We start from the raw sequence: 15,264 nt of genomic DNA, 5'->3' as shown, positions 1-15,264 counted from the left end.
GGACACGCTGCTTGGTCCTGGTATGGTGGGATCTTCTGTCACGATCGTTAGACGGAGTAGACCAAGGCGCAGTGTTGAAGGCAAACATATTTATTTAAAGAGAGTAAACACTCGAACAAAACAACAAACGATACGTGCAGTCCTACAGTACAAACCAAAAGGAACAAACCAACTGGAACAAGATCCCACAACTAATGTGGGAAAACAGCCTCTATAAGTATGGCTCCCAATCAGAGACAACCAGCAACAGCTGACACTCGTTGCCTCTGATTGGGAACCACTCTGGCCAACACAGAAATACAATACATAGAATATACACAACTAGACACTCAAACACAGCATACAAACACAATTAATCTACACACCCTGGCTCAACATATAGAGTCCCCAGAGCCAGGGTGTGACTGGATTTTACATTTCAATATAGATAAAACTGAAATATATATTATTTCAAATCTGGAAAGAAATTGAAGCGAGAATTCACAATTCTCAAAGTGCAATACATCTTTAAATACGTAATATTTAATATGAAACATCACACTATATGTTTTATGTTATTGTATTTCTTTAAGCTTATTACCATGTGATTCCAGAGGAAACTAAATGTCAGATTCATGTGAAAGGGATTAGCCCATTCAGCAGAAACCACAATATGTAAATGTAGGAACCTCCAAAGTTATTGGCACCCTTGCCAAAGATGAGAAAAAATGACTGTGTCAAATAAATAATACAAATACTGAGCTATATTGTATGCTCCAAAAAATTTGAAGATTATACTATTTTGTACTAATACAACTGCACAGAGAAATATATTTTGTTAAACAATAATAAAACAATTTCTCAAAGGGGATAGGTTTCAAAATTATTGGTACTCCGGTGTGAAATTGCTAGCTAGTTAGCGGTGACGTCACTCGCTCTGAGACCTTGAAGTAGTTGTTACCCTTTGCTCTGCAAGGGCCGCGGCTTTTGTGGAGCGACGGGTAACGGTGCTTCGAGGGTGACTGTTGTTGATGTGTGCCGAGGGTCCCTGGTTCAAGCCCAGGTTGGGGTGAGGAGAGGGATGGAAGCAACACTGTTACACAAGGATAACAACACTGAGCATTTTTTTTTAAATAATGTTTTATGAGATTGGAGATGTCCCACTCTGTCTGCCGTATTAATTATTTCACATTGGGAGGGATCTTAGACCTCCATACAGAATCTTTCCAGAGCCTGGATATCCTTCGGTTTGCACTTATGGACTGTCCTTTTCAATTAAAACCGCATGTTTTCAATGGGGTTCAAGTCTGGAGACTGAGATGCCCCATTACAAAATGTTCATTTTGTGGTCAATTTATAATTTCTTTATGGATTTTGATGTGTGCGTGGGGCTATTGTCTTGCTGGAAGATCCACTTGCGGCCAAGTTTCAGCCTACTGGCAGAGGCAACCAGGTTTTTGGCTAAAATGTCCTGGTGCTTGGTAGAGTTCATGATGCTGTTGACCTTAACAGGGGCCCTAGGACCAGTGGAAGCAAAAAAAGCCCCATTAAATCAAATATCCACCACCATATTTGACAGTAGGTATGAGGTTATTTTCTGTCTTCATTTGACACCAAACCCACCACTGTGTACACTACAAAAATATGTGTTGTGGAACTGGTTTCTATCTAGTGTAGTGTACAATGTAACTATCTCTTTCTCTACAGGTCAGCATCCTATTTGACAACGAGGGGACGGTTATGTTTGCTATGTTCATGGCAGTATGGGGTGAGTCTATACATACAGTAGTACCCTAAATATATGTTTACTATGTTCATGGCAGTATGGAGTGAGTCTATACATACAGTAGTACCCTAAATATATGTTTACTATGTTCATGGCAGTATGGAGTGAGTCGTATATACTCCAGTAGTAACCTAAAGATATGTTATGTTATGTTATGTTTTCAGTGCTGAGAAAGCTACAGATGTAGGATCTCAATTTGACCTGTATTGTCGCAACAAAATAATCTTGCAGCAACAGGCTTTTGATGTTTAGTCCATAATGTTGCTTGATCGGTGGTCATGAAAAGTGGAGTACTGTTAATATGTGTTAATGCGGGTTTTCATTTAATTTATGTACAGTACCAGTCAAAAGTTTGGAAACACCTACTCATTCAAGGGTTTTTCTTTATTTTTTACTATTTTCTACATTGTAAAATAATAGTGAAGACATCAAAACTATGAAATAACACATATGGAATCATGTAGTAACCAAAAAAGTGTTAAACAAATTTTTCAGATAGCCACCCTTTGCCTTGGTGACAGCTTTGCACACTCTTGGCATTCTCTCAACCAGCTTCACCTGGAATGTTTTTCCAACAGTCTTGAGGGAGTTCCCACATATGCTGAGCACTTGTTGGCTGCTTTTCCTTCACTCTGCTGTCCGACTCATCCCAAACCATCTCAATTGGATTGAGGTCGGGGGGATTGCAGAGGCCAGGTCATCTGATGCATATTATAAAAAACCCTTGAATGAGTACGTGTGTCCAAACCTTTGACTGGTAGTGTAAATCACGAAGCTCATCTGCATTTCTCATCAGAAAATTCCCAGCAACAAAAAAGTGATCAAATTAAGATCCCACACCTGTACTAATAGGAATCATTGCCAGGTTACCAGTTTGTTTCTGCTCTCTTGCTAACTCCTGGAATTGTCTTGACGTTTGGTGTGACAATGAGTGAAAAGGTCTGGGACAGATCTGGGACCAGGCTAGGATGATTCCATGAACATCTTTAAAACATCTCCAATGTTGTTGTTTTTATGTTATTATGGGGTAGTCTTGCATATGGTAGTAACCTAAAGATATGTTATTATGGGGTAGTCTTGCATATGGTAGTATGTTACAGATATGTTATTATGGGGTAGTCTTGCATATGGTAGTATGTTACAGATATGTTATTATGGGGTAGTCTTGCATATGGTAGTATGTTACGGTTTTAGCGCTGAGATACAGTACTGCTGTTGTTGTTTCTTCAGCCACCCTGTTCCTGGAGTTCTGGAAGCGACACAGGGCCTCCTATACATGTGCATGGAAGGTGTTCGACTGGTGTGAGGAGGAGGTATGGTCCCGCGGAACACATGCCCTGACGTTAGTCTTTGGTCAACTTTGTTTCCAATCTTTTAAAGAAAAAATAGGTAGAGCTATCTGTACATGTCCCGAACCGACCCCGCAGAATATGGCTCTGTGAAACTGGTGGGATTGTTTATCGGCAAAGCCTCTCCCCCTTTTTGAGTGTTATAATCGCCATATGTGCCTCTATCTGTAGGAGGAGCTGATCCTGGAGATAGTGAACAATGCAGAATGTGAGCCTAAACAGCACAAGCACTCCTACCTACGCAGCACCCTGGTCCTCATCCTGGTCACTCTCGTAGTGAGTGCCTATTTTACAAACAGCTTGTTTGAAACCAGTTTGAAAGAGACATCTGGCCCACAACTTATAGTCTAAAGATGAATCTGACTTCAATTCTGACTTTCAAATCGGATTCTCAAGACAGCTCCATATAGGGACAGTTCTGAGCAGTATTTCTTTAAAGAGAATGTCTTTACAGATGCTGCTGATCATCGGCCTGGCCCACGCTCTGGTGGTGTTCCGGGTGGTTGCCACGGTGATGTTGGCTGAAGGATCATGGGAGTTCCTTAGTGACCACTCCAACACGGCCGCTGTGATACTAGGAGCTGTGCTACACTACTTCACCATCACCATCATGACACGGGTACACACTGTGTGTTTGAGTGTGAGTGTGTGTGTGTGTGTGAGTGTGTGTGTGTGTGTGTGTGTGCGTGTGTGTACAGACTGATCAGTTGAGTGTGGCCCATGGCTATTTCCCTGCCTGTAATCCTGCTAGTAATTTTACCCTTTACCCCTTTACCCTTTTACCATTTTACCCTTTACCCTTTACCCTTTACCCTTTACCCTTTAACCTTTACCCTTTACCCTTTTACCCTTTTACCCTTTAACCTTTACCCTTTACCCTTTTACCCTTTTCCCTTTACCCTTTAACCCTTTACCCTTTACCCTTTAACCCTTTACCCTTTACCCTTTTACCCTTTACCCTTTACCCTTTTACCCTTTACCCTTTAACCCTTTACCCTTTAACCTTTACCCTTTTACCCTTTACCCTTTAACCCTTTACCCTTTTACCCTTTACCCTTTTACCCTTTTACCCTTTTACCCTTTTACCCTTTACCCTTTTACCCTTTTACCCTTTTACCCTTTACCCTTTATCCTTTACCCTTTTACCCTTTTACCCTTTACCCTTTAACCCTTTACCCTTTTACCGTTTACCCTTGACCTTTTACCCTTTTACCCTTTTACCCTTTACCCTTTCTCTGACTGTATTCTTCTATATTTGCAGGTCAACAGGATTGTGTCGCTGAAACTCTGTAATATAGGTTGGTGAAATCTTACATGATTCAAAGTACTTTTCAGTCCCTCCAGGATTTTGCAGGGATTTTTCTGTGATATTTGCGAGCAAAAATGATTTGATTTGCTGCTGCAATTCTGATATTTAGCATGGCAATATGCAAGGATTTTGTCCAATTTGTTGAGAAAATGTGTTGACGAGGGAAAAGGTTTGTTGACGTGTGGCTTGATTGAACCATATTTTGCGGAAATAGTTCAGTGCTTTGTCAAAGGAATTGTTGGTTTTGCAAAACATTTTGCGATCCCAGAATCGCAGAATCCTGTAGGGACTGCCTTTTGATAATTACTTTGTAAACTTCCATCTGGTGGTCAAGTTGTGATTTACAGACTGCCATCTGGTGGTCAAGTTGTGATTTACAGACTGCCATCTGGTGGTCAAGTTGTGATTTACAGACTGTCATCTGGTGGCTTAGTTGTGGTTTACAGACTGCCATCCGGTGGTGTAGTTGTGGTTTACAGACTGTCATCTGGTGGTGTAGTTGTGATTTACAGACTGCCATCTGGTGGTCAAGTTGTAATTTACAGACTGCCATCTGGTGGTCAAGTTGTAATTTACAGACTGTCATCTGGTGGCTTAGTTGTGGTTTACAGACTGACATCCGGTGGTGTAGTTGTGGTTTACAGACTGTCATCTGGTGGTGTAGTTGTGATTTACAGACTGCCATCTGGTGGTCAAAGTTGTGATTTACAGACTGCCATCTGGTGGTCAAAGTTGTGATTTACAGACTGCCATCTGGTGGCGTAGTTGTGGTTTACAGACTGTCATCTGGTGGTGTAGTTGTGATTTACAGACTGCCATCTGGTGGTCAAAGTTGTGATTTACAGACTGCCATCTGGTGGTCAAAGTTGTGATTTACAGACTGCCATCTGGTGGTGTAGTTGTGGTTTACAAGTCTTCACGACGTCTTTTGTCTTTCAGAGGAGAATCAGTCATTTGCTGCCACCGAGAGGAGCTTCACGGTCAAGATGTTCACCTTCCAGTTCTTCACCCTCTTCTCCTCTCTCTTCTACATTGCTTTCTTCCTGGGCAGGTGAGATCTCCACGGCCCATTCATCTGGGATTAGTGGCGCAGTGGTCTAAGGCACTGCATCGCAGTGCTAACTGTGCCACTAGAGATCCTGGTTCGAATCCAGGCTCTGTCGCAGCCGGCCGCGACCGGGAGACTCATGGGCAGCGCACAATTGGCCCAGGGTAGGGGAGGGAATGGCCGGCAGGGATGTAGCTTAGTTGATAGAGCATGGCGTTTGCAATGCAAGGGTTGCAGGTTTGCTTCCCACGGGGGGCCAGTATAAAAAAATATATGTATTCACTAACTGTAAGTCGCTCTGGATAAGAGCGTCTGCTAAATGACTAAAATGTAAAATGGATTAGAAGAGTGTTTGTGAAGTTAGAGTAAAGGAAGACACAGCATGAGGAGGTTTGAGAACCATTTGTTTGTGGAGCAGTGGGCTGGAGTTTCTTCCTTTTTTATTGATCAGATTTATCTCCAAGCAGCTGAATAAACCATAGGTGTGCATATAACACTTTTTCAAATTAACTTAGAGTAGTGACACGTTTGTTGAAGTTGGAGTAGTGACATGTTTGTTGCTCTTCTCAGGATAAATGGACACCCCGGTGGCTACGTGCGGATAGCAGGGAAGTGGAGGCTGGAGGAGGTGAGGGATCCTGAGGGATCCAGGAACATGTGTAACAATTTGATTATCCTTCACAAATAGTAGTTGAAATGGGAGTGGAAGTTAAGAGAAAATAATTCGATATTCACTGTTTACCTGACGCTAGCTAACTGCTGTATGTTGTCCCCGTGTCGTCCCTGTTCAGTGCCACCCCAGTGGCTGCCTCACAGACCTTTTCATCCAGATGGCCATCATTATGGTTCTGAAACAAACCATCAGCAACATCTTCGAGTTCGGAGGCCCGTAAGTCTACATCGACACAAGTACATTGCTATAGTGTATGTTGATGAGGGAAAGTTGATTAACATCTCTTGTTGTTATGAACAGATTTGGGTTAGCGATGTATGAAACACGGGGGACAGGTGATACAGAAAGTTAGTGCAAGGAGCCAAGGATCTAAGGGCTGGCTCTGAGAGCAATGTGTGGTCATGGGTCGGCATAGGTCCCACTAAACCAGACCATGACCCAATATTGAATGGTCTGTCCATTTGAGAGCCCAGGTCCATCATTCAGCGCTGTTTCCTGTCTCTGTGTACAGCTGGTTCAACAGGTGGCTGAAGAGGCAGAGGACCAAGCTACAGAGGAAGTGTGCCCACTGTTACAAGAAGGAAGACCAACAGACCAATCAGGGGCAAGATCTGTGTGAGAACTGCATGCTCCGTGATTGCCTAAGAAACTACCGTCTCAAAGACGTGGACTCCTTCAGCCTCTTCAATGAGTTCCTGGAGATGGGTACGTCACAGATGACCAGGGCAGGGTCAGGGTTCAGCCTATTCAGAGGCTATGTTCCAATATCCACACTAGTACAGTATAACATATATAATAATATGACATTTAGCAGACGCTTTTACCCAGTCTTACAGTCATGCATGCAAACATTTTTCGTAATGGATGGCCTCCGGGAATCGAAACCCACCATCCTGGCGTTGCCATGCTCTATACCAAATGAGCCACACAGGACCACTTTGAATGCATGTGTGGGAGAGTGGAAGTTCCACCCAAACCGGTCAACACGACCATACTCAAGAAGCACCATCAATACCACCGACGCAGAAAAGCCAAGGCATTTCACTGGATCTGTGCTCCTCCTAGGTCTCAGGCAGTCAGTAAGGATGCCTTCTGCTACACATGCCCCAAAAACAGTGCTTCATTGTAAGTGGTATGCTAGTGCTGATGTTGGAACAGAGGCCAGATGCTGTGAGGGTACTGAAGTCATTGAAGTCATAGTTAGTTTGGGACTCAGTTTTATTGTTTTGTTCCCTCCCCAGTTCTCCAGTTCAGTTTCACCACCATCTTTGTGGCTGCGTTCCCCCTGGCTCCCCTGCTGGCCTTCATCAACAACGTCGTCGAGATACGCCTCGACGCCATCAAGATGGTCAGTTTGGAGCGCAGGATGGTACCCAAGAAGACCAACAACATCGGTGAGAAACAGAACGTTTATGAACGAGGTCTTCACAGTGTACATCTGACAACCTGGTTAAATATGGACGAGGTCTTCACAGTGTACATCTGACAACCTGGTTAAATATGAACGAGGTCTTCACAGTGTGCATCTGACAACCTGGTTAAATATGAACGAGGTCTTCACAGTGTACATCTGACAACCTGGTTAAATATGAACGAGGTCTTCACAGTGTAATCTGACAACCTGGTTAAATATGAACGAGGTCTTCACAGTGTACATCTGACAACCTGGTTAAATATGAACGAGGTCTTCACAGTGTACATCTGACAACCTGGTTAAATATGAACGAGGTCTTCACAGTGTACATCTGACAACCTGGTTAAATATGAACGAGGTCTTCACAGTGTACATCTGACAACCTGGTTAAATATGAACGAGGTCTTCACAGTGTACATCTGACAACCTGGTTAAATATGAACGAGGTCTTCACAGTGTACATCTGACAACCTGGTGATTTTTATTTATTTTTTATGAGCATGTTATCAATTTCCTTGTTAGCTTGGAAATGGTATATTGTTGTGTAATATGGAAATATACGTTATATAATACATATAAAGGTATAATCTACTATGCAATGTATGTGTTGTTTTCTGTTTCTTACCTTAGGTGTATGGACAGATGTGTTGGAGGCTATCGGTGTGTTGGCAGTCATAGCCAACGGCCTGGTTATTGGCATATCTTCAGATTTTATCCCCCGCCTGGTATACCGCTACCATTATGGACCCTGCGTCAATGGAACAGTCACAGACATGGAGTAAGTCTCTCCATTCTGACTAGACAGTTTCAGGGTTGGGGTCAATTCCATTTCGATTCAGGAAGTAAACTGAAATTCCAATTGACTGAATTGAAATGGAATTGACCCAAACCCTGGTGAGTAGATCATTCCCTGTTACTACCACATGCATACTGTACACGTAGCAATCATCCAGTGAGTAACACTACATGCTCCATGCATACTGTACACGTAGCAATCATCCAGTGAGTAACACTACATGCTCCATGCATACTGTACACGTAGCATCATCCAGTGAGTAACACTACATGCTCCATGCATACTGTACACGTAGCATCATCCAGTGAGTAACACTACATGCTCCATGCATACTGTACACGTAGCATCATCCAGTGAGTAACACTACATGCTCCATGCATACTGTACACGTAGCATCATCCAGTGAGTAACACTACATGCTCCATGCATACTGTACACGTAACATCATCCAGTGAGTAACACTACATGCTCCATGCATACTGTACACGTAGCATCATCCAGTGAGTAACACTACATGCTCCATGCATACTGTACACGTAGCATCATCCAGTGAGTAACACTACATGCTCCATGCATACTGTACACGTAGCATCATCCAGTGAGTAACACTACATGCTCTAACCTACTGAGCCATCGGTGGTTCCTGTTATGAATGGGGACGGGTTTGTGTCACTGGCTATGTACGTCCCAAATGGCACCCTATTCCCTATACAGTGCACTACGTTTGACCAGGGCCCATAGCAAACTATTCCCTATACAGTGCACTACTTTAGACCAGGTCCCATAGCAAACTATTCCCTATATAGTGCACTACTTTTGACCAGGGGCCATAGGGCCCCATTTGGGACACAGCCATGTGTCACGGTCAATGTTGACAGTTCTGTGAGTCCCTCAGGCTACATGTCTGCTAATAGTAACAGTATATATATTTCAGTATGTTCTCTTTATCCTATAGTTGCATGTCCGGCTACATCAACAACACCCTGTCCATATTGCACATGAACGACCAGAGAATCTACAAGGAGTTCTCACCGGACCAGATGGTGACGCCCAGCGGACAGAATGTCTCCCACTGCAGGTTCATACCCCTTACCAGCCCCTAATCATCCCGAAATGATGTCCATGTTGTCCGTTTTAAACAGGGATAGTCCAGAGGATGCATAAGTATTATTTCTGAAATTGAATGAAACAAGGAAAGGTATTCAACATGGAAGCAAAAGTTGTTCCTTTATACTAGGAAATGAGTGATCATTTATGATGGAATAACTTTCGTTTGCATGTATTTAATACTTGTCCTTACTTCATTCCACTGATCCCCTGGAATATCCTTCCAGGATTCTCTGCTTAGTCGTTGATTTGGGATTTGAATGTCTGTTTTCTCACTCTCTCACCAGTTATAAAGATTATAGAAGTAATGAAGACTACAGTTTCACTCCACAGTTCTGGCTCATCTTAGCCATGCGCTTCGCTTTTGTTATCCTGTTTGAGGTAAGCTAGAAATATTTAGCTCAAATAATTTATAGACAATTTCTTGTCTTGACTCACAGTAAAATTGAGCGAAGTAACTTTGCCATTTACTTGATAGTTGATACGTTGACATTTGAAAATGGATTATTTCCAATTGAATATTATTAACTCAATTGAATATTATTAACTTAATTGAATATTATTAACTTAATTGAATATTATTAACTTAATTGAATATTATTAACTTAATTGAATATTGTTAACTTAATGTTGATGTTTTTTCTTCCCTCCCTCTCCTCGTAATCTCTGTGTACAGCATGTGGTGGTCATATGTAAATTCATCACCGCCTGGTTTGTTCCCAGCGTTCCCTTGGATGTCAAGAATCTCAGGCTCTTTGATAAACTCAACAGGTTGAAGGAAGAGCTCAGGTAGGGGGTTTTCAAAGGGAGTGGATATTACTGGAAACTTTCAAAGTTTACCAGTAAACTACCAGAATGATGGTATCTTTCAAAGGTTTTTTATGTAATCTAGCACAAGACATCTAGTGGCCCTTTTGGGTACTTCAGATTACCACAGGTGTCTGTAATTATCTCTGGCCCTCTGTGTGGCCTTATCACGTGTATAATATATGAAACCATTTTATAAGATGATTATTTTTTTTTAAACAATAGAATGACAAAGCTGTAATGTTTTACGATCCTAAATACAAACCATCAACTTAGTGAATACCATTGGTGTTTAATATGAGGGTTTCAGCATGAAATATCACTTTTATACACTTATTTATTTAACTATGTCAGTATGTATTTGTTGCCAATGCTTTGGCGTCAAACTGGTTGGGAAAAAAATCAAAAGTTAGAAGAGTTTCAGAGTTAATTGAAAATAATGGCATTGTTGATTCATGCTTTTTTCATTAATTCGGCTATTTTCTCTTGAACCATATGGGCTATCTACTAGAAACTCATAGACATTATGGGCACAGATCAGTAAAAAATGAACACTATATATTAATACATTTTGTAAAAGTTATTTAAGTATAAATTACCAAAGTTACGATAGATTGCCATATATTTTCTGTTAATTAGCAAAATGACAGAAGATTCCGGTAACTTTGGTAAATTACCGGTAGCTCCGCAGCTTAATTAGCAAAATGACAGAAGATTCCGGTAACTTTGGTAAATTACCGGTAGCTCCGCAGCTTAATTAGCAAAATGACAGAAGATTCCGGTAACTTTGGTAAATTACCGGTAGCTCCGCAGCTTAATTAGCAAAATGACAGAAGATTCCGGTAACTTTGGTAAATTACCGGTAGCTCCGCAGCTTAATTAGCAAAATGACAGAAGATTCTGGTAACTTTGGTAAATTACCGGTAGCTCCGCAGCTTAATTAGCAAAATGACAGAAGATTCCGGTAACTTTGGTAAGTTACCGGTAGCTCCGCAGCTTAATTGGCAAAATGACAGAAGATTCCGGTAACTTTGGTAAATTACCGGTAGTTCTGCAGCTTAATTAGCAAAATGACAGAAGATTCGGTAACTCTGCAGCCCTAAGCTCAGGTAAGCTGATACTATAGACATGTCTGGTAACAAAAAAGAACCCGCAGGGTCAGTAAATAGATGTTTTAATGTTTTTAGAGTTTTCAATTGAAATGATACGTCTATTAGTGCCTATATCGAGCATTTTAATACACTATGCATAGCTCATAAGGCATTATGAATGTGCTTTAAATGCATTCTGAAGAGGATATTCATAGGAAGTCTTACCCTATATCCTTTTGTCAAATTCAGCATTTGCTATTGCTAAATGTCTAATTTCCCGTCTCATATTGTTCAAAATGAAAGAATGTGCTTGTGGTTCTTACAGGTCATCGAAGGTATGACATCGCCACAGTGTTTGGAGCAGTCTAATGTTGACCACAGTGATGTCTGAAAAACATTATGGACACAGTATCCACAGTATCCACTCGGATGTGACTGACTACCAGCGCTACGGAGGACATGTTCAGTGTGCGGAGAGAGAGAGAGAGAGAGGGAGAGAGGGAGTGCTTATCGCCTGGGTTTTATTGGTTTTGTATTTGTTGTTTTGTGTCAGATGATGTCAGAATGCTGGACATATGACTTCTGACCCTAGATATAGTTACCGTTTCTTATGAGAGAAAAATATTGTCTTAATGTAAAAGGACATATGACTTCTGACCCTAGATATAGTTATAGTTAATGTAAAAGGAAAACACTTCTAGATGTTGCTATTTGTTATGTTTCGTGAAGTTGCACTGTGTGTTTTTTTGTTGTTAAATCATCTTGTTTACCGTTCTGTACAGGCATGTTGTGGCATGGTATTGCATCACAGTGGTATGTTATGTTAAAGTGAGATACTTGTGTTTGTAAACTGTGGACAGGAAATGTAATATATTATTTTAAACACTGAGATATGCTTCGCGTTATAAGACATAACACATTCACTTTAACTTAACGAAAGTGACACTTAAGAGACATTGTTATTAATGTGCTACCAATGACCTACATTACTTTGTATTGTACCTGGATGGATGGATGGGGGCGGAGTCATGTAATAACCTACAGTAAGGACTGTAAACTCGGTCACATTACTTTTTTTTTATACAGTATGTTCATCGCTTCTGATCCAATGTAACTTGATAATTGTCCTAATTAAAAAAAAACCTGTTCAGACTCAGCGTTCATTGTGAGGACTGTTGTAAAAGGTAAGCAGATAGCCTACTTCTGAAAGTTTCCGCGAACAGGTGCAGGTTGACTTTTATTGTCATGAATCTGCTGCATAAGTTGGCTATAGGCCAATCCTAAAAATTTATGTTTTTTTTTTTGTTGTTGCTTTTTGGTCTTAATTTAAAGTTAGGGTTAGCAGTGTGGTAAAGGGTTAAGGTTGGATTTTCTGACTTTGTGGCTGGTAGCTTAGTGGTTAAGAGCGTTGTGCCAGTAACCGAAAGGTCGCTGGTTCTAATCCCCGAGCCGACTAGGTGAAAAATCTGTCGATGTGCCCTTGAGCAAGGCACTTAACCCTAATTGCTCCTGTAAGTCGCTCTGGATAAGAGCGTCTGCTAAATGACTTATTATTATTATTATAAGAGCTGCCTCCAGTACGTGAGTCATGACAATAAATGCCAACCTTGCTAAAAGGTGAGACGTCACGTGACCACGAGTACAGGATCCGCAAGTAATTCTAGCAGCTGGACCGAAAGTCAAGCCTTGGAGTTATTCATCCACAGGAGGAGCCGGATGATATATGATTTCATCCTAGCGCGCGCCTTGATTTTGAAAGCACAAATGAAAAAATAAAAGAGAACAAAAGACTTCAAGTGCTTCCAATTTGGTGACGTTCACTCTGGCACGTACCCAGACAGCGTCTCGCCGACGTCGGCCCGATGTGGTATGGAGAGCGTTTGCACATCGCCAGTGGTGGAAGAAAGTACCCAATTGTCATACTTGAGTAAAAGTAAAGATACCTTAATAGAAAATGACTCAAGTAAAAGTGAAAGTCACCCAGTAAAAAACTACTACTTAATTAAAAGTCTAAAAGTATTTTGTTTTTTAATATACTTAAGTATCAACAGTAAATGTAATTGCTAAAATATACTTAGAGTTGAAGTCGGAAGTTTACATACACCTTAGCCAAATACATTTATATAATTCCTGACATTTAATCATAGTACAAATTCCCTGTCTTAGGTCAGTTAGGATCACCACTTTATTTTAAGAATGTGAAATGTCAGAATAATAGTAGAGAGAATGATTTATTTCAGCTTTTATTTATTTCATCACATTCCCAGTGGGTCAGAAGTTTACATACACTCAATTAGTATTGCCTTTAAATTGTTTAACTTGGGTAAAACGTTTCGGCTAGCCTTCCACAAGCTTCCCACAATAAGTTGGGTGAATTTTGGCCCATTCCTCCTGGCAGAGCTGGTGTAACTGAGTCAGGTTTGTAGGCCTCCTTGCTCGCACACGCTTTTTCAGTTCTGCCCACAAATGTTCTATAGGATTGAGGTCAGGGCTTTGTGATGGCCACTGCAATACCTTGACTTTGTTGTCCTTAAGCCATTTTGCCACAACTTTGGAAGTATGCTTGGGGTCATTGTCTATTTGGAAGACCCATTTGCGACCAAGCTTTAACTTCCTGACTGATGTCTTGAGATGTTGCTTCAATATATCCACATAATTTTCCTTCCTCATGATGCCATCTATTTTGTGAAGTGCACCAGTCCCTCCTGCAGCAAAGCACCCCCACAGCATGATGCTGCCACCCCCGTGCTTCACAGTTGGGATGGTGTTCTTTGGCTTGCAAGCATTCCACTTTTTCCTCCAAACATAATGATGGTCATTATGGCCAAACAGTTCTATTTTTGTTTCATCAGACCAGAGGACATTTCTCAAAAAAGTACAATCTTTGTCCCCATGTGCAGTTGCAAACCATAGTCTGGTTTTTCTATGGCGGTTTTGGAGCAGTGGCTTCTTCCTTGCTGAGCAGCCTTTCAGGTTATGTCAATATAGGACTCATTTTACTGTGGATATAGATACTTTTTGTACCTGTTTCCTCCATGATAGAAGCATTTAAATGTTTAAAGTAATGACTAAAGTATTCTACCCCGAAACTGTATAACTGTGTGAAATGTGTTAGAATCATAAGACTATAATCTGATGATGTGTGTAGCTTAGTTAGACTTAGAAATAGGACCTTGTGGTCTTTTGCAGCTATGCATGCAGGGGTTGGATGGGAAACCAGATGTCCCCACCTAGGGAAGGGAAGCGAGAGGCTTGTAGATGTGATAACCATGTAGAGGCCTAATGGAAAAATACAGCCCGCCTAAGCAGGGAGTAGCCTACGATAAGAACTTGTGTGTGTGAATAAAAGGACTTGCTCTGCACTTTGGGGGCAGAGCGCTCTCTGAATAAAAGACTGATCTATTGCAGACTGGGACTTTGTTTAATTCTTTGTTAACCAGAACCTTACAACCTCTGGGAATTATTCAAAGCTGGAGTGATAGTTGAGTTCAACCATTGAGATAACAACATTTTCGTGACACTCCAGCATCTTCACAAGGTCCTTTGCTGTTGTTCTGGGATTGATTTGCACTTTTCGCACCAAAGTACGTTCATCTCTAGGAGACAGAACGCGTCTCCTTCCTGAGCGGTATGACGGCTGCGTGGTCCCATGGTGTTTATACTTGCGTACTATTGTTTGTACAGATGAACATGGTACCTTCAGGCATTTGGAAATTGCTCCCAATGATGAACCAGAATTGTGGAGGTTTACAAAAAAAATTCTGAGGTCATGGCTGATTTCTTTTGATTTTCCCGTGATGTCAAGCAAAGAGGCACTGAGTTTGAAGGTAGGCCTTGAAATACATCCACAGGTACACCTCCAATTGGTTCAAATTATGTCAATTAGCCTATCAGAAGCTACTAAA

The 15,264-nt window shown here is 41.3% G+C and overlaps 1 protein-coding gene across 1 annotated transcript in view; it reads left to right on the top strand.

Moving 5' to 3' along the window:
* Positions 1 to 12,496, top strand: part of LOC121539994 (anoctamin-9) — a 32,675-nt gene extending 20,179 nt beyond the window's left edge. Inside the window, exons 6-20 of the mRNA XM_041848646.2 lie at positions 1,687 to 1,747; positions 2,996 to 3,078; positions 3,286 to 3,390; positions 3,569 to 3,733; positions 4,376 to 4,412; positions 5,363 to 5,474; positions 6,042 to 6,099; positions 6,263 to 6,360; positions 6,656 to 6,849; positions 7,386 to 7,538; positions 8,189 to 8,336; positions 9,310 to 9,432; positions 9,749 to 9,842; positions 10,138 to 10,250; positions 11,685 to 12,496. Coding sequence (XP_041704580.1) covers positions 1,687 to 1,747; positions 2,996 to 3,078; positions 3,286 to 3,390; positions 3,569 to 3,733; positions 4,376 to 4,412; positions 5,363 to 5,474; positions 6,042 to 6,099; positions 6,263 to 6,360; positions 6,656 to 6,849; positions 7,386 to 7,538; positions 8,189 to 8,336; positions 9,310 to 9,432; positions 9,749 to 9,842; positions 10,138 to 10,250; positions 11,685 to 11,700 — 1,560 coding nt within the window. The 3' untranslated portion in view covers positions 11,701 to 12,496. The remainder of the gene's footprint in view (positions 1 to 1,686; positions 1,748 to 2,995; positions 3,079 to 3,285; positions 3,391 to 3,568; positions 3,734 to 4,375; positions 4,413 to 5,362; positions 5,475 to 6,041; positions 6,100 to 6,262; positions 6,361 to 6,655; positions 6,850 to 7,385; positions 7,539 to 8,188; positions 8,337 to 9,309; positions 9,433 to 9,748; positions 9,843 to 10,137; positions 10,251 to 11,684) is intronic.
* Positions 12,497 to 15,264: the final 2,768 nt, after the last annotated feature.

This window comes from Coregonus clupeaformis, chromosome 26, assembly GCF_020615455.1.
Source record: "Coregonus clupeaformis isolate EN_2021a chromosome 26, ASM2061545v1, whole genome shotgun sequence".
Classification (NCBI taxonomy): domain Eukaryota; kingdom Metazoa; phylum Chordata; class Actinopteri; order Salmoniformes; family Salmonidae; genus Coregonus; species Coregonus clupeaformis.
Note: the sequence above shows the minus strand (reverse complement) of the source record. Positions and strands in the feature narration are given on the sequence as shown.